The 26,248-nt window shown below is 39.4% G+C and overlaps 3 protein-coding genes across 3 annotated transcripts; all 3 read right to left on the bottom strand.

Annotated features, from left to right (window-relative positions):
- Positions 1-3,371: 3,371 nt before the first annotated feature.
- On the bottom strand, positions 3,372-3,979 carry LOC139453761 (acanthoscurrin-2-like). Its single transcript, XM_071235225.1, has 2 exons — positions 3,643-3,979; positions 3,372-3,388 (listed from the first exon to the last, which is right to left on the bottom strand). Exons 1-2 carry the CDS (start codon positions 3,977-3,979, stop codon positions 3,372-3,374), a joined length of 354 nt encoding a protein of 117 aa, XP_071091326.1.
- Positions 3,980-7,613: 3,634 nt separating this feature from the next.
- On the bottom strand, positions 7,614-8,221 carry LOC139453760 (acanthoscurrin-2-like). The gene is made up of 2 exons (XM_071235224.1): positions 7,885-8,221; positions 7,614-7,630 (listed from the first exon to the last, which is right to left on the bottom strand). Exons 1-2 carry the CDS (start codon positions 8,219-8,221, stop codon positions 7,614-7,616), a joined length of 354 nt encoding a protein of 117 aa, XP_071091325.1.
- A 4,815-nt stretch (positions 8,222-13,036) lies between these two features.
- Positions 13,037-23,218, bottom strand: LOC139450136 (neuronal acetylcholine receptor subunit alpha-3-like). Its single transcript, XM_071231803.1, has 6 exons — positions 23,161-23,218; positions 17,867-18,006; positions 16,971-17,015; positions 16,412-16,521; positions 15,065-15,603; positions 13,037-14,004 (listed from the first exon to the last, which is right to left on the bottom strand). Exons 1-6 carry the CDS (start codon positions 23,216-23,218, stop codon positions 13,658-13,660), a joined length of 1,239 nt encoding a protein of 412 aa, XP_071087904.1. The 3' UTR covers positions 13,037-13,657.
- Positions 23,219-26,248: the final 3,030 nt, after the last annotated feature.

Raw genomic sequence — 26,248 nt, 5'->3', positions numbered from 1 at the left:
TTTGAGTATCTATTGAGTAACGTGAAAATCATTGTCAAGAAAGGTAAAATAGCATGTTATCGTTACTCATCTGGTAAATTCAGTTCACACCACTCATTGTGAATTATGTTATCAGTTTTAATTTCACCCGCATTCATATATTTCCCAATTTACAAGAACGTTTTATGTTACATATTCGTACTTTTATAAATTGGCTCAACATGAAGGTTAAAAACAGCCAGATGCGCAGCAGATGAATCAAAAATTAAAAGTATACATATATATCACAAGCAAAGCTTAAAATAGTACTTGCAGTTTGGTCTTTACTCGTATCTGTGTCTCAACGGAAGGTGAAGATAAGAGATGATGGAACAGTTTCCCCCGTCCTTTATATATACCATTTGTGAATTATACGTGATTGATTTACCTTGGGCTGGCCACTTCCAGGTAAGTAACGCACCTCAGCTTAATGGTGTAAAGTAAGCATTCTTTTCGCATCAAAGGGCCCGAGGTTATCACCCTACGGGTACACATGCGAGCTGGTATTCATGAACATCGATTAAGGAAGTACAAGACAACGTATATAAAGGTGGCAAACAGAGACACTCTCTCTGGAATCGTCTAATTGCATTTCAAACAGTCCTCGATACTCAACGTTTAACCTATATTATTTAGGGGCGGTCGGGTAGCCTAGTGGTTAAAGCGTTCGCTCGTTACGCCGAAGACACGGGTTCGATTTCCGACATGGGTACAATGTGTGAAGCCCATTGCTGATGTCCCCCGCCGTGATATTGCTGGAATATTGCTAAAAGCAGCGTAAAACCATACTCACTCACTCACTTTAACCTATATTAAGTAAATATTCGATAATGGTCTGAAAAGTGTGTATCCAGTAAATATATGATGTGGGAGCAACATACATCAGACATTATAATGCATCTGTGTGATACGACATAACAAGAGACCAGAAAACTGACGCAACACACCAGTACAGCCTCGCCACAGTACTGCAGTAGCACTGTACCACACGGGGTCAACTATGCTAACCGTTTCCGTGTAATACAGCAGCCTGCTCACAAGAAAATAGCCTCTGCTGAATATACTGCAGAAGTCCCCAGATACTACATTATTCTCCCCGAATTTTATTTATCTTACTGCACATTAACTATAAACTACAACAGCTTTATTTCCTAACTGAAAGGGACATATATTGGTTTCTTCTCACAAAGGGACTGTCACTATGAAAACTCACAACATCTTTTTATGCGTGTAGTATCTGTTAAAAGCCGAAAGTACACCAATGTCTTCTGAAAACATGATTGACATATGAACAACAGCTTGTTTTGTGGTCTTTGTTGACTAGTCTTTATATGTGTTTGTGACGGTGGAACCGATGAGGAAGGATACGCTTACTTTTTGGCAACCGCCAGGTATCATCACTATCTGGTTGGTTAGATGGTTGGTTGGTTGTTTAACGCCGCACTCAACAATATTCCAGCTATATGACGGCGGTCTGTAAATAATCGAGTCTGGACCAGACAATCCAGTGATTAAAATCATTAGCATCGATCCACGCAATTGGGATCGATGACATGCATCAACCAAGTCAGCGAGCCTGACCACCCGATCCCGTTAGACGCCTTTTACGACAAGCATATATATCCACCTTTTACGGCAAGCATGGGTTGCTGAAGACCTATTCTACTCCACTATCTGATAGTCATTCATACGCACATGCTTGTGATCATTATAGTCGGAATCGTACAATGGCCTCTGCTGCTTCGAGCACAGCTTTCGAATGATTCTGAAAAGGGTTTTGTGGCGTTTATTTGCAACTGCGTTTCTTGAGAAAACTCTCTTATCTTCAACATATTATCTTGATAATTGTACGCTTCATTATCAAGGAATTTGTGATAATACGAGCATCACTAAATTTGATATCTCAATTTCTATAGATAACGCCTGAATATTGATATAATAATCATTCAGTGATGACCCTTTAACTACATAAATCGTCAACGCCAGAGAATATTCAGGCTCGATTATCTGCTGAAACAGATTTCATTGGGTGTAAAAGGCAAGATTGTGCTAAAATGTATTAGGTCGTAAACATTAGAAGAAAGTATATAAATCGTCTCTACCCTTTACGTATGCCCTTGACATGATGAAGCAGTAGTGATAGTGATTATTGTGTTCTTTTAAGGCGTGTTTAGACCAAAACTCTTACCAAGAATAAAACACGCGCAAATCAGTTTGACAATGTGTAACTATATAAGGGTTGCCCAGAAAAACCGTACATCTAAAAGTAAAGACGTGTGTTTTCAGAAGAAAATGCTCTTAAAGTATAACACAAAGGTGTTTTCAAAGATAGACATGATCAAACGACTTGTTTTTACAGTCTGGTTGTTGTTATAAAGACTTATGACACGCTTTAAAGTTGGACTATTTATTCCGCTGAATTTCACTCTCTACAGTTACCAAATGCAATCTCCTTTGTATTGATAAATGATTGTCACTTTTGCTTTGTAGTCAAACAATAGGGATATATTAGCTTTTTGTTTGTTCATTGTAATCTTCAATCCTACCAATCCAGTTCGGAATCTTCAAATTCGCGGTCTGATTTAATCAATATGGAAATTCCAACTGTTTGCATTCCCTTCTAACCAAGCAGTAAGAATCTTGCAACATTTGTTTTGATGCTCTACATCACTATGGCTTTCGGGTTTGTTTTATTGCAGCAGCTCAGATATTACTTATACAAAGAGCCATAACAACATGTAGATTGTATTCTGAATACAACTATCGCTCATTTTCAAGGACAGCGCACACATTTGCATTTCAATACAGTGCACACTGTCTACCCCTTGATATCGTCAATGACTGCTTTGACAAAAATTGACACGCCTGCTTATTTGTTTCGCTGCATGTTTTTAAAATGCAAATTGAAATACAGACAGCCAATTCAAGATATTATGGTACTTAAATGGCTATCAAACCCTTTTCTGGCAGCCCAAATCATATATTCCGTGAAACATGAACTCGGGTAAGTGACATTTTGTGGGAGATATATCAAGCATAAAATCCCTCCTCTTATCATCATGTCCGGTTTCCTCAGGAACTTAATAGCACATTTCAGTAGTTGATATCTCAGCTAGCAGTAAAACGCAATATCATTGAAGTGTGCTTGGATATTGGTCGACAACACGTACTATGTCCACAGTTTACAATATGGAGAAACATAGATCACTCTTCCATTGTGAACATTCAATTCAGATTAAGATTTTCAAACAAATTTCAAGGCGTAAATAAATATGACAAGATTTTATTGAACCAATTCCATTGGTTTGAGAAAATACATAAATAGCCAGCATCACACTGCAGGTGATAATAACTCAATAATAGCCGATACCTGAAACAAAAAAATAGTAGAATAAAGTTGGGATGTATGGATAAGTCACAACGAAGTCTTGAAACTAGCTGCATGATAAATTATACCAAATATTAGAGAAAGCAGAGAATAGTTTTAAAGATGTTTTGTAAATGTCATCAGCTTTGTCGCGGAAAATAGTAATACCACATAGGTAAATTATACAATTTTGCAAACGAGACTGGAGGTATATTTACGGATACGATAAACAAACGATATCATATTTTGTGAAATACCTTTTCCCAATCCAATTCCGTATCCTCCCATTCCGTAGAGACCACCATAGCCTCCAAGTCCTCCGTACAGACCTCCCATGCCGTATCCGTATTTGCCTCCGTATAGACCTCCCATGCCTCCGTATAGACCTCCCATGCCTCCGTATAGACCTCCCATGCCTCCGTACAGACCTCCATAGCCTCCAAGACCTCCAAGGCCTCCGTACAATCCACCCATTCCGTAGCCAATTCCGCCCAGTCCTCCTTTCAACCCGCCAATTCCACCATACAGACCGGTAGGCTCGGCAAAGGCGGTAACAGCCAGGCAGGCAACAAGAGCGGCGACTATCTTCATCATTTTGAGTATCTATTGAGTAACGTGAAAATCATTGTCAAGAAAGGTAAAATAGCATGTTATCGTTACTCATCTGGTAAATTCAGTTCACACCACTCATTGTGAATTATGTTATCAGTTTTAATTTCACCCGCATTCATATATTTCCCAATTTACAAGAACGTTTTATGTTACATATTCGTACTTTTATAAATTGGCTCAACATGAAGGTTAAAAACAGCCAGATGCGCAGCAGATGAATCAAAAATTAAAAGTATACATATATATCACAAGCAAAGCTTAAAATAGTACTTGCAGTTTGGTCTTTACTCGTATCTGTGTCTCAACGGAAGGTGAAGATAAGAGATGATGGAACAGTTTCCCCCGTCCTTTATATATACCATTTGTGAATTATACGTGATTGATTTACCTTGGGCTGGCCACTTCCAGGTAAGTAACGCACCTCAGCTTAATGGTGTAAAGTAAGCATTCTTTTCGCATCAAAGGGCCCGAGGTTATCACCCTACGGGTACACATGCGAGCTGGTATTCATGAACATCGATTAAGGAAGTACAAGACAACGTATATAAAGGTGGCAAACAGAGACACTCTCTCTGGAATCGTCTAATTGCATTTCAAACAGTCCTCGATACTCAACGTTTAACCTATATTATTTAGGGGCGGTCGGGTAGCCTAGTGGTTAAAGCGTTCGCTCGTTACGCCGAAGACACGGGTTCGATTTCCGACATGGGTACAATGTGTGAAGCCCATTGCTGATGTCCCCCGCCGTGATATTGCTGGAATATTGCTAAAAGCAGCGTAAAACCATACTCACTCACTCACTTTAACCTATATTAAGTAAATATTCGATAATGGTCTGAAAAGTGTGTATCCAGTAAATATATGATGTGGGAGCAACATACATCAGACATTATAATGCATCTGTGTGATACGACATAACAAGAGACCAGAAAACTGACGCAACACACCAGTACAGCCTCGCCACAGTACTGCAGTAGCAATGTACCACACGGGGTCAACTATGCTAACCGTTTCCGTGTAATACAGCAGCCTGCTCACAAGAAAATAGCTTCTGCTGAATATACTGCAGAAGTCCCCAGATACTACATTATTCTCCCCGAATTTTATTTATCTTACTGCACATTAACTATAAACTACAACAGCTTTATTTCCTAACTGAAAGGGACATATATTGGTTTCTTCTCACAAAGGGACTGTCACTATGAAAACTCACAACATCTTTTTATGCGTGTAGTATCTGTTAAAAGCCGAAAGTACACCAATGTCTTCTGAAAACATGATTGACATATGAACAACAGCTTGTTTTGTGGTCTTTGTTGACTAGTCTTTATATGTGTTTGTGACGGTGGAACCGATGAGGAAGGATACGCTTACTTTTTGGCAACCGCCAGGTATCATCACTATCTGGTTGGTTAGATGGTTGGTTGGTTGTTTAACGCCGCACTCAACAATATTCCAGCTATATGACGGCGGTCTGTAAATAATCGAGTCTGGACCAGACAATCCAGTGATTAAAATCATTAGCATCGATCCACGCAATTGGGATCGATGACATGCATCAACCAAGTCAGCGAGCCTGACCACCCGATCCCGTTAGACGCCTTTTACGACAAGCATATATATCCACCTTTTACGGCAAGCATGGGTTGCTGAAGACCTATTCTACTCCACTATCTGATAGTCATTCATACGCACATGCTTGTGATCATTATAGTCGGAATCGTACAATGGCCTCTGCTGCTTCGAGCACAGCTTTCGAATGATTCTGAAAAGGGTTTTGTGGCGTTTATTTGCAACTGCGTTTCTTGAGAAAACTCTCTTATCTTCAACATATTATCTTGATAATTGTACGCTTCATTATCAAGGAATTTGTGATAATACGAGCATCACTAAATTTGATATCTCAATTTCTATAGATAACGCCTGAATATTGATATAATAATCATTCAGTGATGACCCTTTAACTACATAAATCGTCAACGCCAGAGAATATTCAGGCTCGATTATCTGCTGAAACAGATTTCATTGGGTGTAAAAGGCAAGATTGTGCTAAAATGTATTAGGTCGTAAACATTAGAAGAAAGTATATAAATCGTCTCTACCCTTTACGTATGCCCTTGACATGATGAAGCAGTAGTGATAGTGATGATTGTGTTCTTTTAAGGCGTGTTTAGACCAAAACTCTTACCAAGAATAAAACACGCGCAAATCAGTTTGACAATGTGTAACTATATAAGGGTTGCCCAGAAAAACCGTACATCTAAAAGTAAAGACGTGTGTTTTCAGAAGAAAATGCTCTTAAAGTATAACACAAAGGTGTTTTCAAAGATAGACATGATCAAACGACTTGTTTTTACAGTCTGGTTGTTGTTATAAAGACTTATGACACGCTTTAAAGTTGGACTATTTATTCCGCTGAATTTCACTCCCTACAGTTACCAAATGCAATCTCCTTTGTATTGATAAATGATTGTCACTTTTGCTTTGTAGCCAAACAATAGGGATATATCAGCTATTTGTTTGTTCATTGTAATCTTCAATCCTACCAATCCAGTTCGGAATCTTCAAATTCGCGGTCTGATTTAATCAATATGTATTTTTCAAATAGCACCTACAGGGAAGGTGGTTAGTAAACACACAACTAAATATCTATATAGATACTTCTCCTATTAATTACATAAGCAGTATGCAAAATGTTAAATTGCATCATCAAATCAAGAAGTACATGTTTGATGGAAATTACAAATAATTTGTAGGTTGATAAGCTATACCCGGACAAGCGTATTTAATAGTTACTTTTGAATTCAATCGTTTTGTTTGTGTAATTGATAAACTGTAAAGATATGTTATTGTCATGGAAATTCCAACTGTTTGCATTCCCTTCTAACCAAGCAGTAAGAATCTTGCAACATTTGTTTTGATGCTCTACATCACTATGGCTTTCGGGTTTGTTTTATTGCAGCAGCTCAGATATTACTTATACAAAGAGCCATTACAACATGTAGATTGTATTCTGAATACAACTATCGCTCATTTTCAAGGACAGCGCACACATTTGCATTTCAATACAGTGCACACTGTCTACCCCTTGATATCGTCAATGACTGCTTTGACAAAAATTGACACGCCTGCTTATTTGTTTCGCTGCATGTTTTTAAAATGCAAATTGAAATACAGACAGCCAATTCAAGATATTATGGTACTTAAATGGCTATCAAACCCTTTTCTGGCAGCCCAAATCATATATTCCGTGAAACATGAACTCGGGTAAGTGACATTTTGTGGGAGATATATCAAGCATAAAATCCCTCCTCTTATCATCATGTCCGGTTTCCTCAGGAACTTAATAGCACATTTCAGTAGTTGATATCTCAGCTAGCAGTAAAACGCAATATCATTGAAGTGTGCTTGGATATTGGTCGACAACACGTACTATGTCCACAGTTTACAATATGGAGAAACATAGATCACTCTTCCATTGTGAACATTCAATTCAGATTAAGATTTTCAAACAAATTTCAAGGCGTAAATAAATATGACAAGATTTTATTGAACCAATTCCATTGATTTGAGAAAATACAGAAATAGCCAGCATCACACTGCAGGTGATAATAACTCAATAATAGCCGATACCTGAAACAAAAAAATAGTAGAATAAAGTTGGGATGTATGGATAAGTCACAACGAAGTCTTGAAACTGGCTGCATGATAAATTATACCAAATATTAGAGAAAGCAGAGAATAGTTTTAAAGATGTTTTGTAAATGTCATCAGCTTTGTCGCGGAAAATAGTAATACCACATAGGTAAATTATACAATTTTGCAAACGAGACTGGAGGTATATTTACGGATACGATAAACAAACGATATCATATTTTGTGAAATACCTTTTCCCAATCCAATTCCGTATCCTCCCATTCCGTAGAGACCACCATAGCCTCCAAATCCTCCGTACAGACCTCCCATGCCGTATCCGTATTTGCCTCCGTATAGACCTCCCATGCCTCCGTATAGACCTCCCATGCCTCCGTATAGACCTCCCATGCCTCCGTACAGACCTCCATAGCCTCCAAGACCTCCAAGGCCTCCGTACAATCCACCCATTCCGTAGCCAATTCCGCCCAGTCCTCCTTTCAACCCGCCAATTCCACCATACAGACCGGTAGGCTCGGCAAAGACGGTAACAGCCAAGCAGGCAACAAGAGCGGCGACTATCTTCATCATTTTGAGTATCTATTGAGTAACGTGAAAATCATTGTCAAGAAAGGTAAAATAGCATGTTATCGTTACTCATCTGGTAAATTCAGTTCACACCACTCATTGTGAATTATGTTATCAGTTTTAATTTCACCCGCATTCATATATTTCCCAATTTACAAGAACGTTTTATGTTACATATTCGTACTTTTATAAATTGGCTCAACATGAAGGTTAAAAACAGCCAGATGCGCAGCAGATGAATCAAAAATTAAAAGTATACATATATATCACAAGCAAAGCTTAAAATAGTACTTGCAGTTTGGTCTTTACTCGTATCTGTGTCTCAACGGAAGGTGAAGATAAGAGATGATGGAACAGTTTCCCCCGTCCTTTATATATACCATTTGTGAATTATACGTGATTGATTTACCTTGGGCTGGCCACTTCCAGGTAAGTAACGCACCTCAGCTTAATGGTGTAAAGTAAGCATTCTTTTCGCATCAAAGGGCCCGAGGTTATCACCCTACGGGTACACATGCGAGCTGGTATTCATGAACATCGATTAAGGAAGTACAAGACAACGTATATAAAGGTGGCAAACAGAGACACTCTCTCTGGAATCGTCTAATTGCATTTCAAACAGTCCTCGATACTCAATGTTTAACCTATATTATTTAGGGGCGGTCGGCTAGCCTAGTGGTTAAAGCGTTCGCTCGTTACGCCGAAGACACGGGTTCGATTTCCGACATGGGTACAATGTGTGAAGCCCATTGCTGATGTCCCCCGCCGTGATATTGCTGGAATATTGCTAAAAGCGGCGTAAAACCATACTCACTCACTCACTTTAACCTTTATTAAGTAAATATTCGATAATGGTCTGAAAAGTGTGTATCCAGTAAATATATGATGTGGGAGCAACATACATCAGACATTATAATGCATCTGTGTGATACGACATAACAAGAGACCAGAAAACTGACGCAACACACCAGTACAGCCTCGCCACAGTACTGCAGTAGCACTGTACCACACGGGGTCAACTATGCTAACCGTTTCCGTGTAATACAGCAGCCTGCTCACAAGAAAATAGCTTCTGCTGAATATACTGCAGAAGTCCCCAGATACTACATTATTCTCCCCGAATTTTATTTATCTTACTGCACATTAACTATAAACTACAACAGCTTTATTTCCTAACTGAAAGGGACATATATTGGTTTCTTCTCACAAAGGGACTGTCACTATGAAAACTCACAACATCTTTTTATGCGTGTAGTATCTGTTAAAAGCCGAAAGTACACCAATGTCTTCTGAAAACATGATTGACATATGAACAACAGCTTGTTTTGTGGTCTTTGTTGACTTGTCTTTATATGTGTTTGTGACGGTGGAACCGATGAGGAAGGATACGCTTACTTTTTGGCAACCGCCAGGTATCATCACTATCTGGTTGGTTAGATGGTTGGTTGGTTGTTTAACGCCGCACTCAACAATATTCCAGCTATATGACGGCGGTCTGTAAATAATCGAGTCTGGACCAGACAATCCAGTGATTAAAATCATTAGCATCGATCCACGCAATTGGGATCGATGACATGCATCAACCAAGTCAGCGAGCCTGACCACCCGATCCCGTTAGACGCCTTTTACGACAAGCATATATATCCACCTTTTACGGCAAGCATGGGTTGCTGAAGACCTATTCTACTCCACTATCTGATAGTCATTCATACGCACATGCTTGTGATCATTATAGTCGGAATCGTACAATGGCCTCTGCTGCTTCGAGCACAGCTTTCGAATGATTCTGAAAAGGGTTTTGTGGCGTTTATTTGCAACTGCGTTTCTTGAGAAAACTCTCTTATCTTCAACATATTATCTTGATAATTGTACGCTTCATTATCAAGGAATTTGTGATAATACGAGCATCACTAAATTTGATATCTCAATTTCTATAGATAACGCCTGAATATTGATATAATAATCATTCAGTGATGACCCTTTAACTACATAAATCGTCAACGCCAGAGAATATTCAGGCTCGATTATCTGCTGAAACAGATTTCATTGGGTGTCAAAGGCAAGATTGTGCTAAAATGTATTAGGTCGTAAACATTAGAAGAAAGTATATAAATCGTCTCTACCCTTTACGTATGCCCTTGACATGATGAAGCAGTAGTGATAGTGATGATTGTGTTCTTTTAAGGTGTGTTTAGACCAAAACTCTTACCAAGAATAAAACATGCGCAAATCAGTTTGACAATGTGTAACTATATAAGGGTTGCCCAGAAAAACCGTACATCTACAAGTAAAGACGTGTGTTTTCAGAAGAAAATGCTCTTAAAGTATAACACAAAGGTGTTTTCAAAGATAGACATGATCAAACGACTTGTTTTTACAGTCTGGTTGTTGTTATAAAGACTTATGACACGCTTTAAAGTTGGACCATTTATTCCGCTGAATTTCACTCTCTACAGTTACCAAATGCAATCTCCTTTGTATTGATAAATGATTCTGAACAGTATCATTAAACTTGACTGAAGCAAACTTTTTGTTCCGATTATATTGGGTTATGTTTGGGACATCTTGAACAATAGTGAATGAGTGAGTGAGTTGGGTTTGATGCCGCTTTAAACAGTATTCAAGTTATGTCAAGGCGTGTCAGCTTAATGCAGGAGGAAAGCCTGAAGTGATGCAGGTCTCAGACGTTTACCACTTCGATGAAACCCGTGAGCTCGGGTATGATGCCGACAAACCAAGAAACATAATCAGTGTGAACCGATCCTAAACAATAGGAGACGTCATATTGCATTATTCGATAGCGTTATGCTATGGCCGAAACAAACTCCATTGAGCGTAAAAGGCAAAATAAATTGCCAGGAAAAAGATTAGAGAGATAAGATAAGTCTTTATAATCCCACAGTAAATTCATATTGCACAGTTGATGAGCACTAATATATAAAAAAGACAATATCACATTGATTACACATACATAAAAAAATGAAACACTTTCGTATATAACCACAAGTAAAAACATGTAGGAATTTTGACATTATCACAGTGACGATAAAGAAGCTTTTTAAAAAGTATACACAAACACGCACACACAATATATATATATTACAGCAATAGTAAATTTTGATACCTGAAGGTAGAAACTGACATTTTGAATTAAGTATATCCCCACTTTGATTTTAAGTATCTTGACAAATTGTTGCTCATACATATCGACGTTGTGTTGAAATTATTGCACCTGAAATTCTGCTTGATGTATTAGCAATTTTATGTATTTTAGATGGATTTAGTTTTGTACAGGCTCCCATACCAGCTGTGGACATTACAAACTAAAAAATAATATGATTTCAATAAATATTCACAGAGACAGTCTATTATAAAGAAATTTAAAATACTTCAGATGCCGTAAGCAAAACGACCGCTTTTGGCCCTTTGTATAAATATTCTTTGCGTTTGCATTTTAAGTAAGTCCGAATCAATAATGGTGCCAAAATACCTATATTGTCCAACTAAATCAATATTTTTGTGATCACTAACAACAGGCAGAATTTCGGCCTTTTTTTCTAAAATATACAATCCTTTTCTTTGTTTTAGTTTTTTACTTAGAGTAAAACGAATTTTTCAGTTTAGGAGTGAAGATCAATTTGAGAATGCTTTGGGAATCCGACCAGCGCTGTGTCATCTACAAACTCAACGGTTAAACATTTCTTAAAATTACTGATACATATACAATAATAGAACAGGAGAGAGTACACAACCGTGAGGGGCACCCGTAAATGTGAAGGTTACAGGTGATATGATATATACCATTTACAGTCACAAACTGTCTGTTGAATAGAAAGAATTTTATCTTTTTAATAACTGTTGAATTAACAGGCATGTTAGATACTCTGTCCATAGGCAGATGAGGCCACATCTACACTTTGTGGTATTAAAAGCAGAGGAGAAACAAACAAGATTCGAACAATAGAACTGGAAATTCAAGATGTTTGTAGATATTGTTTAACAGTGTAAGAGTGACATCCTCTACACCTCTTCCGGATCTGTAGGCAAACTGAAATGGGTCAGTCCTACATGTAAATTGTCAATAATACGTTCCAAACATTTCATCATTCATATTGATTCCGCTACCAGTTCGGCCACTGAGGCCTTATGTATTGAAGAAACATTTTATGATCTCACCATATACCACTGAGGACTCTTTTCACTAGAGGATAATGTAAATGATTACAAAACAAGTCAAGTACATGCCAATTAACCCTTGATCTTCATAGTTACGATTTGTACCCATGCCTACTTCATAGATCGCATAGAAACATTAGACCAAGAGAATCGACAGGGTAACTCACGCAATGATAGGAGGTTGAGTTGAGGTTTTGTTACAGACAGACTTTGACATATAAGGGACGCAACTCTGCACAGAGAATTGAGGTGCCTCAGTTCACTGGGATATGTCCCTGCGATTACGCAAAGTGCAGAATCAGGTACTGGATTCTTACCTCAGACTATATTCAGGTGGATAAGAAATCATTTTTTCTAAACATGCATCTTGTTACTGACAGAAAGTTTTGTTTGTTTGTGTGTTGTTTGACGCCGCACTCAGCAATATGCCACCTATATGACGGCGGTCTGAAAATAATCGAGTCTGGACCAGACAATCCAGTGATTGTCATCATGAGCATCGATCCACGCAATTGGGATACGATGACATGCATCAACCAAGTCAGCGACCCTGACCACTCGATCCCGTTAGTCGCCTTTTACGACAAGCAGTGGTTGCTGAAGACCTATTCTACCCCGGATCTTCATTAATTGCATAAAGACATTTCTGCGTTCATATGACAATGTCTGTTGTGATCGCAAAGTTCAACGTATGCGTAAATTGGTTTCTGAGAAAGACACTTTTTAAAAAACAACCATGCACCCAAGTGTCGAGAAGATAAGTGTAAATTTGTTTGACTTTTTAAAATCTAAAAAAAAACAGGTTCATTTCTATCAAATGAACCATATGTCTTCAACCAGTTCTGAGGTCTAATGGTTGGATTGCCTGACTACTGATCAGAAGGTTGTGGGTTCGCTAACACAATTCGTGCCGTGGAAAAAGAAAAACCTTTGACGCATAAGATGCTATTAGGGAGAAACAATTAACGTGGTGAATATCCGTGGTAGTTAATGATAATGGCGCAGGACGTTTTTTTCACTTTCGAGTAAAAATCTAAGAATGATCCCTCACCCACGCGCACGAAGGAATTACATTTTGCACGTGAAATGTTACGGGTGTTAGGTTTTGGTTCCGAAACTGATCCATCCCTGAAAATCACTGTTAACAGCTTCTTTTGACAACCGATGATGACATTTATATTTTATGATCTCTTTCTTTCAGATATATTTCATTCTTATTTAGCATATTTGACTGGTGTAAAATGATGTCCCACTGATTCTGAACTAAACAAATATCAATACCCCGAATACAACAGTCACAACTGTCACAGCAAAAAGAAAAACAACAAAACATATTTTGTTCAGAAATCCAGCGACCACCGGCCAAGTTATGTGAACATTGTCACGACTTTTGTCCTTGGTACTCATGTCACTTTTGTTGAACAGTTCGGATTCCTCATTATTTGGAACATGGTTCATCAATTCAGGCGTTAAGCCCTTACGTTTGGCCGCAAGTCCCGTCATCCATCTGGGAACGCGGTGTTCGGGTGGGAGTCGGTGTATGCTCAAAATGATGACGTTGCCTACTACAGAGAGGAAGCTGATAAAGCTTTGTATGGATGCCAGTAACACTGAAACAAAAACAGGTAGTATTATATACAGTTATCTTGTGTCAGTAAAAGGTTTAAAAAAAACAAACAAAGTAATTATAATGTGTAATGCTATAACATGGCTAAGCGGGACCCTGTTTGTTTGGAAAGCCCGCAATCGGGTCCTCCGAAAGGGCTCGTTAAATCTTCGACATCATCATCATCATCATCATCATCATCATCATCATCATCATCATCGTACTCTCCCGGACAATTTGACTGACCATGATACTCTCCGGATGAACGTTGTTTCACTGTATGTTGGAATATTTCATTGGTACAAAATCACCCCAAGCATGACATCTTGCAGTTTGCTTCTGTGACATATACAGGGCCTATTAGCAACGAGCTGCTGAGATTGGGTTTCTGCTTATGGCAAAAATGATTTAACATTCACTGAGTTTCGAGTGGGTATTTGATATATCATTATCCATCATCAATACACGAAAGACAACGAGGCAAATAGTTTTAAAATGTGAACCCTACAAAGAAACTCGACTGAAGTTAACTGAAGGGCCTCGTTCCACAAGTCGATCTTTGCGCAGAAACGATCATAACTCTCACACTTCACCGTATACTCGGAGTGCTAAAACCACATTGCTTGCCAGATTACCAAGGGCTGGCTGTTTACATCCTAAATAAAACCCGTGAAGATCCGGGGTAGAATAGGTCTTCAGCAATCTATGTTTGCTTAAAAGGCGACTTCATGTATGCTTGTCGTAAGAGGCGCCTTATGGGATCGGGTGGTCAGGCTCACTGACATGGTTGATGCATATCCTCACTGGATTGTTTGGTCCAGACTAGATTTTTGCTACTAAATATTAATAAAACACAGGGGCGGTCGGGTAGCTTAATGGTTAAAGCGTTCGCTCGTCACGTCGAAGACCCGGGTTCGAATCCCGACATGGGTACAATGTACGAGACCCATTTCTGGTGTTCACCGCCGTGATATTGCAGGAATATTGCCTAAAGCGGCGTGAAACCATACTCACTCACTCAATAAAACACAGGTGATAGAGTATACATGTGCAAACGTACGAACCGAATAGTGAGACATGGTTCGACAGCTTCGGCAACGTCTCATAGATGGACGACATGAACACAAAGACTGATAGTAGAGATGTGATGGCCAGCGTCGTCTTCTCCCCACTGTCTGCAGGAACCAGGAAACTCAGAGGACTCAGCAAGGGGAACACTAGCAGTGGTGACACCAGACACAGCCAGAAGAAGGTTGTTCTCCGCTTTAGAACGAAGAAGAAATCTAATCCCTCGAGTGTTTCATTTTCAATGTGAGTCATTGCGCTCAACGTTGAATTCACCCACGCAGAGATCATTTGAAACTCTCCATTTTCAATATACAAACGCAAAGAAACACCCTCTGTCGAAGTTGTATGTTGGTATGCGTTTGTTGTCATCCATGAAAGTATGCTGATGGAGCACACTTGTGTGTCAAAGGGGAAGTATGTGATGTCGATGTTGCAAGAAGTTGAAGCGACATATCCAGGTTCCCAAATGATATTGCCGTTAGATTTGACGACCACCAAGTTTCTGCCGTCTCCCATACGCTTCTTCACACTTACACTGCAACATCAAACATACTACGTACACTCACACCATCCAAGAAGTATAAGCAATTGAACCCTTTCCATAGGAAATCCATTACTCCTTAATTACAAACCATCGTATGATTTCATGAGCATGTATTTATGAAACACTGTCAAATAGTGATGATACCAGGTGTACCCGAAAAGGTTAGCGTATCCCGCCCTAGTGACACCCAACACAAACACATGCACAGGCAAGTCAAATTTTCACCTGGACAAAGACAAGACTGAGCAATTCACAAGTTAAAAAAGGGAATTGCATCGGATATCTTGTTGGCCTGTTATGTGTCCCTATGTAGGATACAATGCTGTAACCCTGATCAAAAACTGTTGAGCAAGATCCGTTAGTAATTAATTCAATTTATATTCATATGCATTATCCATATTATTTCAGGTCTATGTACAAAGTATGTGGGGCCTATGTTGTCTGTGAGTGGAGGTGAATGTCTGGCAAAGATAAGTTTGTTCTCGTTTATATTCTCTCTGTGTGGTCGGGTCAAGACAGCTGCCAAACTTGCTTGCTTTGCTCAACGATATCTAACTAGAACCATTTCTCTATGAACTATGTTCCTTAGTCCCGCCTGGATCCGATGATCGTGATCGTCAGTTCGAATCCCAGATTCTTCCCTCCTATATATTAAGAAAGCATCTTGGTAATGTATCAATGTGTCAACAGCACTGCTCAATGAGATCAATGCTTTATTAAATTTCAAGTATTAATTTCTTAAAAATGTAGTGAATCAATCAGTACATGAAGGCAAACCTGATTTAATTAAGTTACTTACTCATTGTCAATAACATAATCTGGTGTCCATATCATGTTTTCAGTGACAGTGATGTATTTCACAAACCCAAAGTCCTCGGGCTTCCACACGAGGAACTCGTCTGTCCACGTCTGATGGAGAAACAAATAGTTACAGATAAGATACCGGTCATTTGATATTCGGGGGGTTGGGGGTAGGGCAGAGGATATCTAATCTCAATACAAAATTCCATCAGTTGGTCGGTCTCTGACGTGGATAATGTAAGCGTTAGGGATGATCAGTGAGTGAGTTGGCTTCAATGCCGCTTTAATGCCGTTAGTTTAATGTGGGAGGGAAATCCGAAGTGATGCAGGTCTTAGACAAAAAGTGGCGTTAAACCAAACTCTCACTAAATAATAACAACACGCTTCAATATAATAAAAATATAATTGATAAATATTGGGTATCTCTGGGAACACGTCGTAACGCAGCACCCGAATAAAGGGCACAGTTGTCTGAAGCAAAAGTATCTGGCCCATCTCTTGTTTGTGTTTACTATTTTATACATTCAATCTGACAGAAGTATATAAATTCTACTCACAATGCTGAAAAAACCCAACGACTTCATTGTTTCCGTTTTCATGTCCTGCAAGAAACATTCATAAGATAATGAAATTCCAACTGCAAATTTAAAGCTAGGGTGAAGTAAATTATAGATTAGAGGGGGTTAATTGAGATACTTGTCTGTGTTTTGGTACTTTCATTGACGAAGCTGATATTTGGAGGTTATTAAAAGGCAGTTTTAAAATCATGCTCCAATATCTACCCAAGACCCCTATATCAGCCCAGGCCCAAACTCCTGAGGGCATATGTAGGGGTAGGGGGTTGATATGAAAAGAACCATTTTTTACATATAACATGTAATCCTTTTATGAAACATCCCTTAATGCTGGTATGCGTCTCGCCGACTGGGGGCGGTCGGGTAACCTAGTGGTTAAAGCGTTCGCTTGTCACGCCGAAGACCCGGGTTCGATTTCCGACATGGGTACAATGTGTGAAGCCCATTTATTGTGTCCCCCGCTATGTTATTGCTGGAATATTGCTTAACGCGGCGTAAAACCATACTCACTCACTCACCGACTGATACCAAATCGTTTCTGAATAGCTTCATGTTATTGTCAGTTTTACATACAGTATTTTTCATTTTGTTCAAAAAACCTTCCGCGTCCGTTTGCTTATAAAAATGTGCTCAGGTTTGTCTAAGATAGCATCTAGTTCCGTAATTCTCTTTGCAACTAGATCGATGCTCGTGATGTCAATCACCGGACTGTCTGGTCCAGACTTGATTATTTACAGACCGCCGTCATATGATCGCAACATTGCTAAACACGACGTTAAAAAACAAACTGGAATTAGAAGTTAATAAATGTAAATGTGAGTCAAGATTAATTGTCATGGTTTTGCAAATTACGACAAAGAGATATCTTTCTGACGTACCAGATTCTCCATCTGTTTCATAGTAAACACAACGTTCACATTTGTTGGCTTTTTCTTGTCGTGTGAGGGCCTGACAAGAACACTGTAGTTGTCGAACAAGGTGTTTAGTAGTTGGTGTATATCCTCTTGAGACTTCGTAACTGTAACAAAATAACATTTCGAAAAACAAGAAAATGTTCATATTATTTCCTTCTCTGGTATATCTGGTATCATTCTATCTTTTATATAGCTTCTTCACAATCATTACGTACATACGTACATGTATATGAGGGTTTGCGGAGGAGTTAAGAATGCTTTCGTCTCCAAAAGCATTTAATTGATTTGAAAATAGTAATTTTGGATGAAGAACATTCTGATTGTTTGTTTGTTGTTTAACGCCGCACTCAGCAATATTTCAGCTATATGATGAGTCTGCACCAAAAAATCCAGTGATTGACACCATTAGCATCGATCCACGCAATTGGAAATCGATGACATGCATCAACCAAGTCAGCGAGCCTGAACGCCCGATCCCGTTAGTCGCCTCTAACGACGAGCATAGTCGCCTTTTATGGCAAGCATTGGTTGCTGAAGACCATTTCTACCCCGGAGTTGTCAGATGTTTTCTGTACATAGTGTTTGGAACAAAGACCAATTGGCCTTTGTAAAGTTCTACGTTATTGAAGGTGGTTCATCAGCGGGATTGATAGGTAAAGTATATGTTAAAGTACATCTACAAAGGTCATCATGGACCGACAATTCACATTTGTCCAAAATATTTGACAGTTTAAATGATTTACTGTTAAGAAGGATGGTGGGATTGCAGCAGAGTACGAAATAGTTGATGAAATGGTTGCAGTCAGACTGGCAACCCACTTCTTAGCTTCACAGTGCAGGATTTAGAGAGGTCGTATGGTTCCTATCGCAGTTAGCACACTTCACATCCTTCCTGCAAGTCCATGTTCTCGTGATTGTCACCGCAGCGGTAACCATCAGCACACGCATGGCAGAACATGGATCCAAACGCTTGTTAGTAGTAGCAGCAAAGTGGATATGGGATGTACACCTCCACTCCAATTTTACAAAAACAAGCTTTGATCGATTGAGGGATTGGTATTCGGGCAAAGGTGATCATGTAGGTGTTGGTCGGTTCAATCCCACCATCCTTCTTAACAGTAAATCGTTTGACAGCTGTGAAAGACCATATGTGCCCACAATTGTATGCACAGGGCATGGTCTATAGAATCGGACCCATTCTACCACCCGTCTTGGCAAAGTTAGAGTCGAAGTGGTGTATTGGACTAAGCAACGTTATTGCCGGTGTGACATTGAAAATGGATCCGCGTTGAAAAGTGACCCTGGAGTCAGTATTCAACGTTGAAAACATACCCGGTCTCACTTTTCAACAGACCAGGGTCAAATTTCAACAGTTGAAAAGTGACCCTGTCAGCTTACCAAGTCGTTAAATAGTGACCCGGGCCTCGCGTTGAAAAGTGACTCCGTTGAATTGTGACTTGTGGTTTATTCTGCTTACCAGAAGACTCTTTATAGCATGTCTAAATTGGTGCAAATATTTATCAGTGTGTTCGGGATGAGGGTTGGAGGTGACACGCATTTATAGGCATGTGTTAACGTATACATATACAAATTGCCATGGTTCCTGGCTTTAGAAATGATCGTCACGATATGGCTGAAATATTGCCGATGTGACGCATTAACTCACTCACTCACTCACTTTAGAAATGTCCAAAAATGTGTGTGCATGTACAGCTTTCCAGTGACTGCCTGTGCGTACGCTTGCATGTGTGTTATGTTTGTTTGATTGAGTTTTACGTGGCTTTGGGTAGTATTTCAACCATAACGCCACGGTGGTTACAATGAGGCTCCAGTCTTCGGGCTGAACGAAAGTGACCCGGTGGGTGCATGTGTGTTAGAGCAAGTATGTGGGTGCATGGTAGTATTATATATGTATGTATGTGTGTGTGAGAGAAAGAGAGACACCTACAATCTGGAAGCGGTAGATAGAAAGAGGCACACCGAAGCGTTCTCAACCTAAAACGTCCCCACGCATAAAATGTTCATGGTGGTGTTAGGAATAGCGTTTAATGATTATATTTTCGAAGTGTTAACATGATGTCAAGTATATTTCAGTACAAGAATGTATAAATGTTGTAATTTGAGGTCATTCTGATATAATCATATTGATGCAAATATGTATTGCGTTGGCACTCAAGTTGGTATATGTATATACAAACTTCAACCCCGTTATATTTCAAAATATAAAATCCCACTTCACAAACGAATAAACAATATTGTGAGAAGTTAGTATCAATAAGATTAGTTAAAAAACACTAACATTAAAAGCACATTCGCATTCGATGCGTGGGGACGTTTTCGGTCGAACTCAAAAGAAACCATTAGAATAATGCATGACAAAGGTCTGAAAGGGCAGACTGCAAGTGTTACCAGCGACCAAAAGGACGTGCCCACAACGTTGTAAGAACGTTACTTTCTTTAAGCAACGTGACATTGTCGTAATATTGCTACAACGTATTAAAACAGCCAATAAGTCGAACGTCGCACAGACGTTGCATGGTTCCACAGGAACGTTCTCGTGACATTACTGGGAGTCTACATAGTAACCAAATAGTAACCTACGAATGCAACGTTGCCTGGACCCCCTGTGTTATCTGGGTAATTAGCATCTCTGTTGGAAGGATGGATCACATCATCATCAGGATTAGGAATAACAACGGTTTATGCAAGGCGGGTGAAGCAAATCAGAAATGCATAGTTTTGTATTATAAACCCTAGAAGTTTCTGATCACATATGTTACATTGACCACTACCATCATTTGCAACGTGAAACAAAAGTGCAGACCGAGCGATGGCGGCACCAGACTCGCCAACAGCAAAATACCAAGTTTGGTTTCAAAAGATTAAACTGTTTTACTATATCTGAAAAGGTCAAACACTCAAAAGATCCCACAAAGGTAAGGATCAAAGACATATCTGCATACTACAAGCATTTCAAGATAAGAAAGCTGAAAACCTGACCAAAAGGGCAATGTTCTATTAAGTCAGTGAACTGTTTCCGTATGGGTGTGGCAATGAAGGCAACTCTTCGAAAAAACACAAAATCAAAGCGATTGAACTCGTTTAAAAAATTGACAATGATGTTATACTTTACACAATTCCTATAAAATACTGTTTTAATTGTGGAAAGTGGTGTGCGCAATGAAATGAAAAGACACAATTCCTATAAAATACTGTTTTAATTGTGGAAAGTGGTGTGCGCAATGAAATGAAAAGAAACAAATTAAAACCAGCACTATTTCGAAAACTTCAGTAAATTGTAGTAACGTGAATTTTGCCGAATTTCAAAAATGCACAATGAATTTTGGAAATGTGGACGTTATAAAATGCTTTGAGCCTAAAACACTTGTTTTAAGTAGATAACGACGAGCATTCTCTATCACATTAAGCGACTATATACAATACAATTGAGAATACCCAAATACTGGTACCTGTTCTAGATTGTCTAACAAGACAACGCACCAGTACACGGCGGCTGGGTTGTGATGGATGCTTTTCGAGAACGTGGGTTCGACCTGTGACCTACAGATCTAGCCCCCAGTGATTTCTGCTTGTCCCCTCAATTGAAAAAGTACCTGCGGGGTTGAAGACTTGAGGACGGCAACAATTGACTGCTGGACTTCTCTATATCGGACATTAATGATTGGAAAACCATATGGAACATGTGTGTGAAACTGGAAGGGGACTATGTTGAAATATAATTGTAAGTTTAACCACAATTTCAACATTAAGTGAGTGAGGCTCAAAACGTTTTGATATCCGCTCGTAAAAGTACTGAAGATGAAGATTGAAATGAAGATTGAAATGTAGCTTGGTTTTTGGTTGTATAGCTAGTTTTGGCCAGTAAATCTTGAATCTGGATTCTTCCCGTTTTAATAAAACATTAAACGCCCCCACCCTTCCCTCTATCGCACTCAAAAAGACATACATGTACGGAAAACAACTGATGCAAGCTAGCAGATACGCATTCAGAAACACCCGGATAAAGACACTAAAAAAGATTTTAGAACATTAGATCTGTTTATTTACACTAGAAGTCACAATTCAACGGAGTCACTTCTCAACGCGAGGCCCGGGTCACTATTCAACGACTTGGTAAGCTGACAGGGTCAATTTTCAACTGTTGAAAATTGAGACCGGGTATGTTTTCAACGTTGAATACTGACTTCTGGGTCACTTTTCAACGCGGGTCCATTTTCAATGTCACACCGGCTCCGGCGCCTCAACCACCAGACTCCCTTCTCCAGGTTCCGAAACAGGGACGCAACCCACGGCTAACAGGTTGCCCAATTTGGTCGCCTCTTACGACCAGGGATGTGGTACTGGAGCACACATTGTACCCCGGGTTCAAGCTTAAGAGACGCTGTAAACATATTTGTTTGTTGCTTAACGCCGCACGACAAAAAACTGCCGAAAATGACGGCCGTCTGTAAATAATCGAGTCTGGTCCAGACAACCCAGTGACTAACTTCATGAGCATTGGCGACACGCATCAATCAAGTCTTCGAGGCCCGTTAGTCCCCTCTCATGAGAAGCATTATAGTTGCTGAAGGCCAAAACAAGAATTCTTCAGTAGGTAGGAACCTCGTCATTTAAACAATGATTTCTAGCTTACACTATCCTTCCCCCGACATTAAGCACTGTGCCCAAGCTTGTCATAAGAGGCGACTAATGGGATCGGGTCAGGCTTGCTGATTGCGTAGATCAATGCACATTATTTCAATCACTGGATCGTCGGGTCCATACTAGATTATTTACAGATCCCCCCCCCACCCCCCCTTCCCAGCTGGAATATTGCCGAATGCGCGTTAAACAACAAACAAATAAGAAACATTAAGTCCTGAGATGAAGACATGAGGATTGATAGGATTGTGAGGATAAACTCACCTTTTTTAGCAAACACCTGGCCATGGTATCATCCCTACCTGGTATCATCATAACCACAAGCTCATGATATAGTCGGAATCGTACAATCGACTCTGCTTTTGGCAGAGATTTCCTATGAATATGAGAAAGGGTTTTGTCGCTTTTATTTAATTACATTACTGCGTTCGTCGAGGATTGAGTTTCCTTCGAAATGTCAGTTATTTGCAACACCTGTCCTTGTCCAATATGATCTGATTTTATATTCCTATAGTTTTACAACCTGTGGGAAAAGAGACAAAGACATTGACCCTTAACAATTGGAGTTACGGTAATCTTGGAATGTATAGGCTTACCTCCGAACTTGAACCATGTTATGAGGACGACAATCCTGGCAACAGGTCGTATGTCCATTATCTGTGTATCGTCTGGCCCCTACGGTTTCCAGTGTTAATGTTAATATCCGACACTCAATGGTTCTCTGATTTGATTGGCATGAATGATTAAAACAACTAGGGGAAATATAGTCAAATGACCGTGATGTAGTTATCTCAGTCCGTCTCTGGTGGAACTGAATAGTGTAACGTTGGCTTTGTATCATATTGACGAATAACGTGAAAATCGATGCCTTAATTCTGTAGAGGATAGCTGGTGAGAGTGGTGTCATGTAGTTTAGCGGCGTGACGATGATGGACGGGAGATACGATGTCAATGTTAACAGCCTCCTTTTTTATTCTAATTGTGACTGGGGAGTACCACCGGTAGGCCAGGACATGCTACCCTTTTCGCAAACACTCGATGTCATCGTTGACTTTCAGGGACCCATCATAAAACTTTCACAGCTATGTTGCCTTTTATGTCCAATGGCATTTGTTTCGGCACAAGATCGAGATTAATTCTGGCGCTGGCGATTTATTTTATGATTATTGAAAGGGTTATGTCGTTATTTGCATTATCAGGAAGTATATAGCATTCTAATTATAATTCTGCATAATACAAATGTTTTATTGTGATAACGCAGTTGTGACAAATGAAATGAAGTTCGTTCCCTCTGACTGACCATATATTCCTACCAGTCTTACTGTGACGGATCTAGGGGGCTCGAGTACCGGACGTGGTGTCACAGTATGCATATCCATCAAATAATAACAGAACAGGATATCCGTGTCAACAATAACAGTATCAATTTATTTACATTAATTAACAACTCAATTCAGCCAGTTTATTAATATTAATAAAGATATATAAAATTGCTCCATAAATGTACTGTTGCTAGATGACCAACGCCAAAGATTGGAACATTGCTGAGTGCGGCGTTAAACAACAAATAAATGAACAAAATATTTACAGACCGCCGTCATATATCTGGAAGTGCGGCATGAAACCACAAAAAATATATATAACGTCAACGCCGGAAATGGACAGTCTTGACAAAGATTCCATTGGGCGTAAAAGGCAGAAAAGCAGTAAATACGATTTGAAAGGGACACTGAAAATGAGAGACGACACCAGGTGTTCGACAAGGTTAGGCATGTCCCGCCCCACCTGTCATTCAAAACACGCCATATTCCATACACACTGTCGCAGTGAAACAAACTATTTACGATAAGACTGATACATTCCATTATGCCAGGATTAATGGACCAGGATTATTTAATCGCACGCATGACAGACTAACAGTTTACATCTGACTGCGTCCGGTTATACACCAACCGTACCATAATGTTCAACTATTCATCGACAGCCATCAGTCATCTATTAATCATGTGTCGACCTTATGCCACGCTTGTAGAACTCCACTATCTGTATCTCTCTGGCATTGTCCTCATATGATAATGGAAAGGGGACCTCGAGAACAGAGACGAGGTGTCGGTAGTCATGGTCCCATGATGTTGTGCGAGCAACGCTGCCACCACCGACTGTCTGAAACACTCGTGGCACGAGTTTCAAGCTGATAACAAACAATGGAACTTTTGGCGAATGGGATGAATACACCAGACATGAAATGTATCTGTGAAATATTTACCAATATCCCACTCAGCTTTTCTGGACATATACGCAAGAGGCATAAAGCACGGCTATTGCCTGTGTGTACATAAAACTGTATGTACATAAAAGTGATCAAAGATGAATAGTGTAAGTTATCATTAAATGACAGTGGCTCTTGATATCAAATAGTGTCAGCACATGACATTTTAAACAATAAACGGTGTGTGCTTTTAACTTCGCCCTTTTCTGCATTATAAGTCATAATACACCAGTGGTATGAATCGCACACAAATATAACACACACACACACACACACACACACATATATAGATAGCTAACTATGACGTCTCCAAAATTGATTCCTTCGGTCATGGAAGTCGAGAGTGAACTTTGATTCGTCTGAAAACATGACATCAGCCCAACGTCGATTATATCAGGGCTGACGTTCCCTTCACCACTGACGCCTCTGATTTAAATTACATGCATGTTATAGGATGACACGTGGACGTCTTGCACGCTGTTGTCATATGTACAGAGGATTTCGCACCATTGGGCATGCACTCTTACATCAGTTGCTGCAACCGATCCCTTATCTGAGTGACAGTAATGTTTGCAACCGATTTCTTCATGCCATCGTTCTGACTAATGTGTCCTGGATAATCTAATGAACTGCTATATCAATGTGAATTAATTGGCGGCATCAATATTCCGACAGAACAATTCACAAGCATAAACTTGGCTCGTGTTTCTTCTTCGTTAAAAATGACAACAACACGATTGATAATCTACACTATGGTCATGTCAGAAACATAATAAACCAGAAACTTGGGGGAATATTGCTTCTAAGGTATTTTAAACGAGCTTAACACATCTCCCTTATTTACTTCCATAAATGATCCATCAATAGGTTGAGCTCCTTTGATAATGAAAGCTCGATAAGATTTTGCTTTTAAAACACCACTGCTTGGACCAACCACACAACATGCCAGCTGTTTATATGGTTTGTTCGCGGATAATATAAATCTCTTGATCAGGTTAATCGTGTCACATGGGCTACACATGTTAACATTAACTGTTTACATATGGATTTGGATATGTCTGGATTTCGCAGGAGGTTGGAGACGATGTGTAAGTGCTTAACAGGTTCGGAAAACATGATACGATAACATTTGTAAATCAAATAAGCTATTGTATAAGGAATAGAAACATAAGTTATCGTTCGATTTTATCTGTCTGAAATCCCATTCCGTGAATACAGACGTATTTTATGCCTATTAAGAATTGGTGAACTACCAGTGATGGTAAATATAGGTTTGAGATATGGTATCGAACGGTAAAACAGTTATGCAAGTTTTGTACTCATCAGACTGTCAAAGATGAATATAATGGTTTTACTAGCTTGCCCGTATTTTAGGTCTGTAAGAAATAAATACTGTGCTCGATACTATTCAGATA

The sequence above is a fragment of the Haliotis cracherodii genome, unplaced genomic scaffold (assembly GCF_022045235.1).
Source record: "Haliotis cracherodii isolate W230 unplaced genomic scaffold, xgHalCrac1.p SCAF_10, whole genome shotgun sequence".
NCBI classification, from domain to species: Eukaryota; Metazoa; Mollusca; class Gastropoda; order Lepetellida; family Haliotidae; genus Haliotis; species Haliotis cracherodii.
This window is presented reverse-complemented; position numbering and strand designations above follow the sequence as displayed.

Coding starts and splice junctions, on each gene's coding strand:
- LOC139450136 (XM_071231803.1), bottom strand. CDS start 23,218: ATGGACATACGACCTGTTGCCAGGATTGTCGTCCTCATAACATGGTTC. Junction 15,604..16,411: donor GATTATGTTATTGACAATGA/GTAAGTAACTTA, acceptor TTGATGTTGCAG/TGTAAGTGTGAAGAAGCGTA. Junction 14,005..15,064: donor GAACCATGTCTCACTATTCG/GTTCGTACGTTT, acceptor TTTTTGTTTCAG/TGTTACTGGCATCCATACAA.
- LOC139453761 (XM_071235225.1), bottom strand. CDS start 3,979: ATGATGAAGATAGTCGCCGCTCTTGTTGCCTGCCTGGCTGTTACCGCC.
- LOC139453760 (XM_071235224.1), bottom strand. CDS start 8,221: ATGATGAAGATAGTCGCCGCTCTTGTTGCCTGCTTGGCTGTTACCGTC.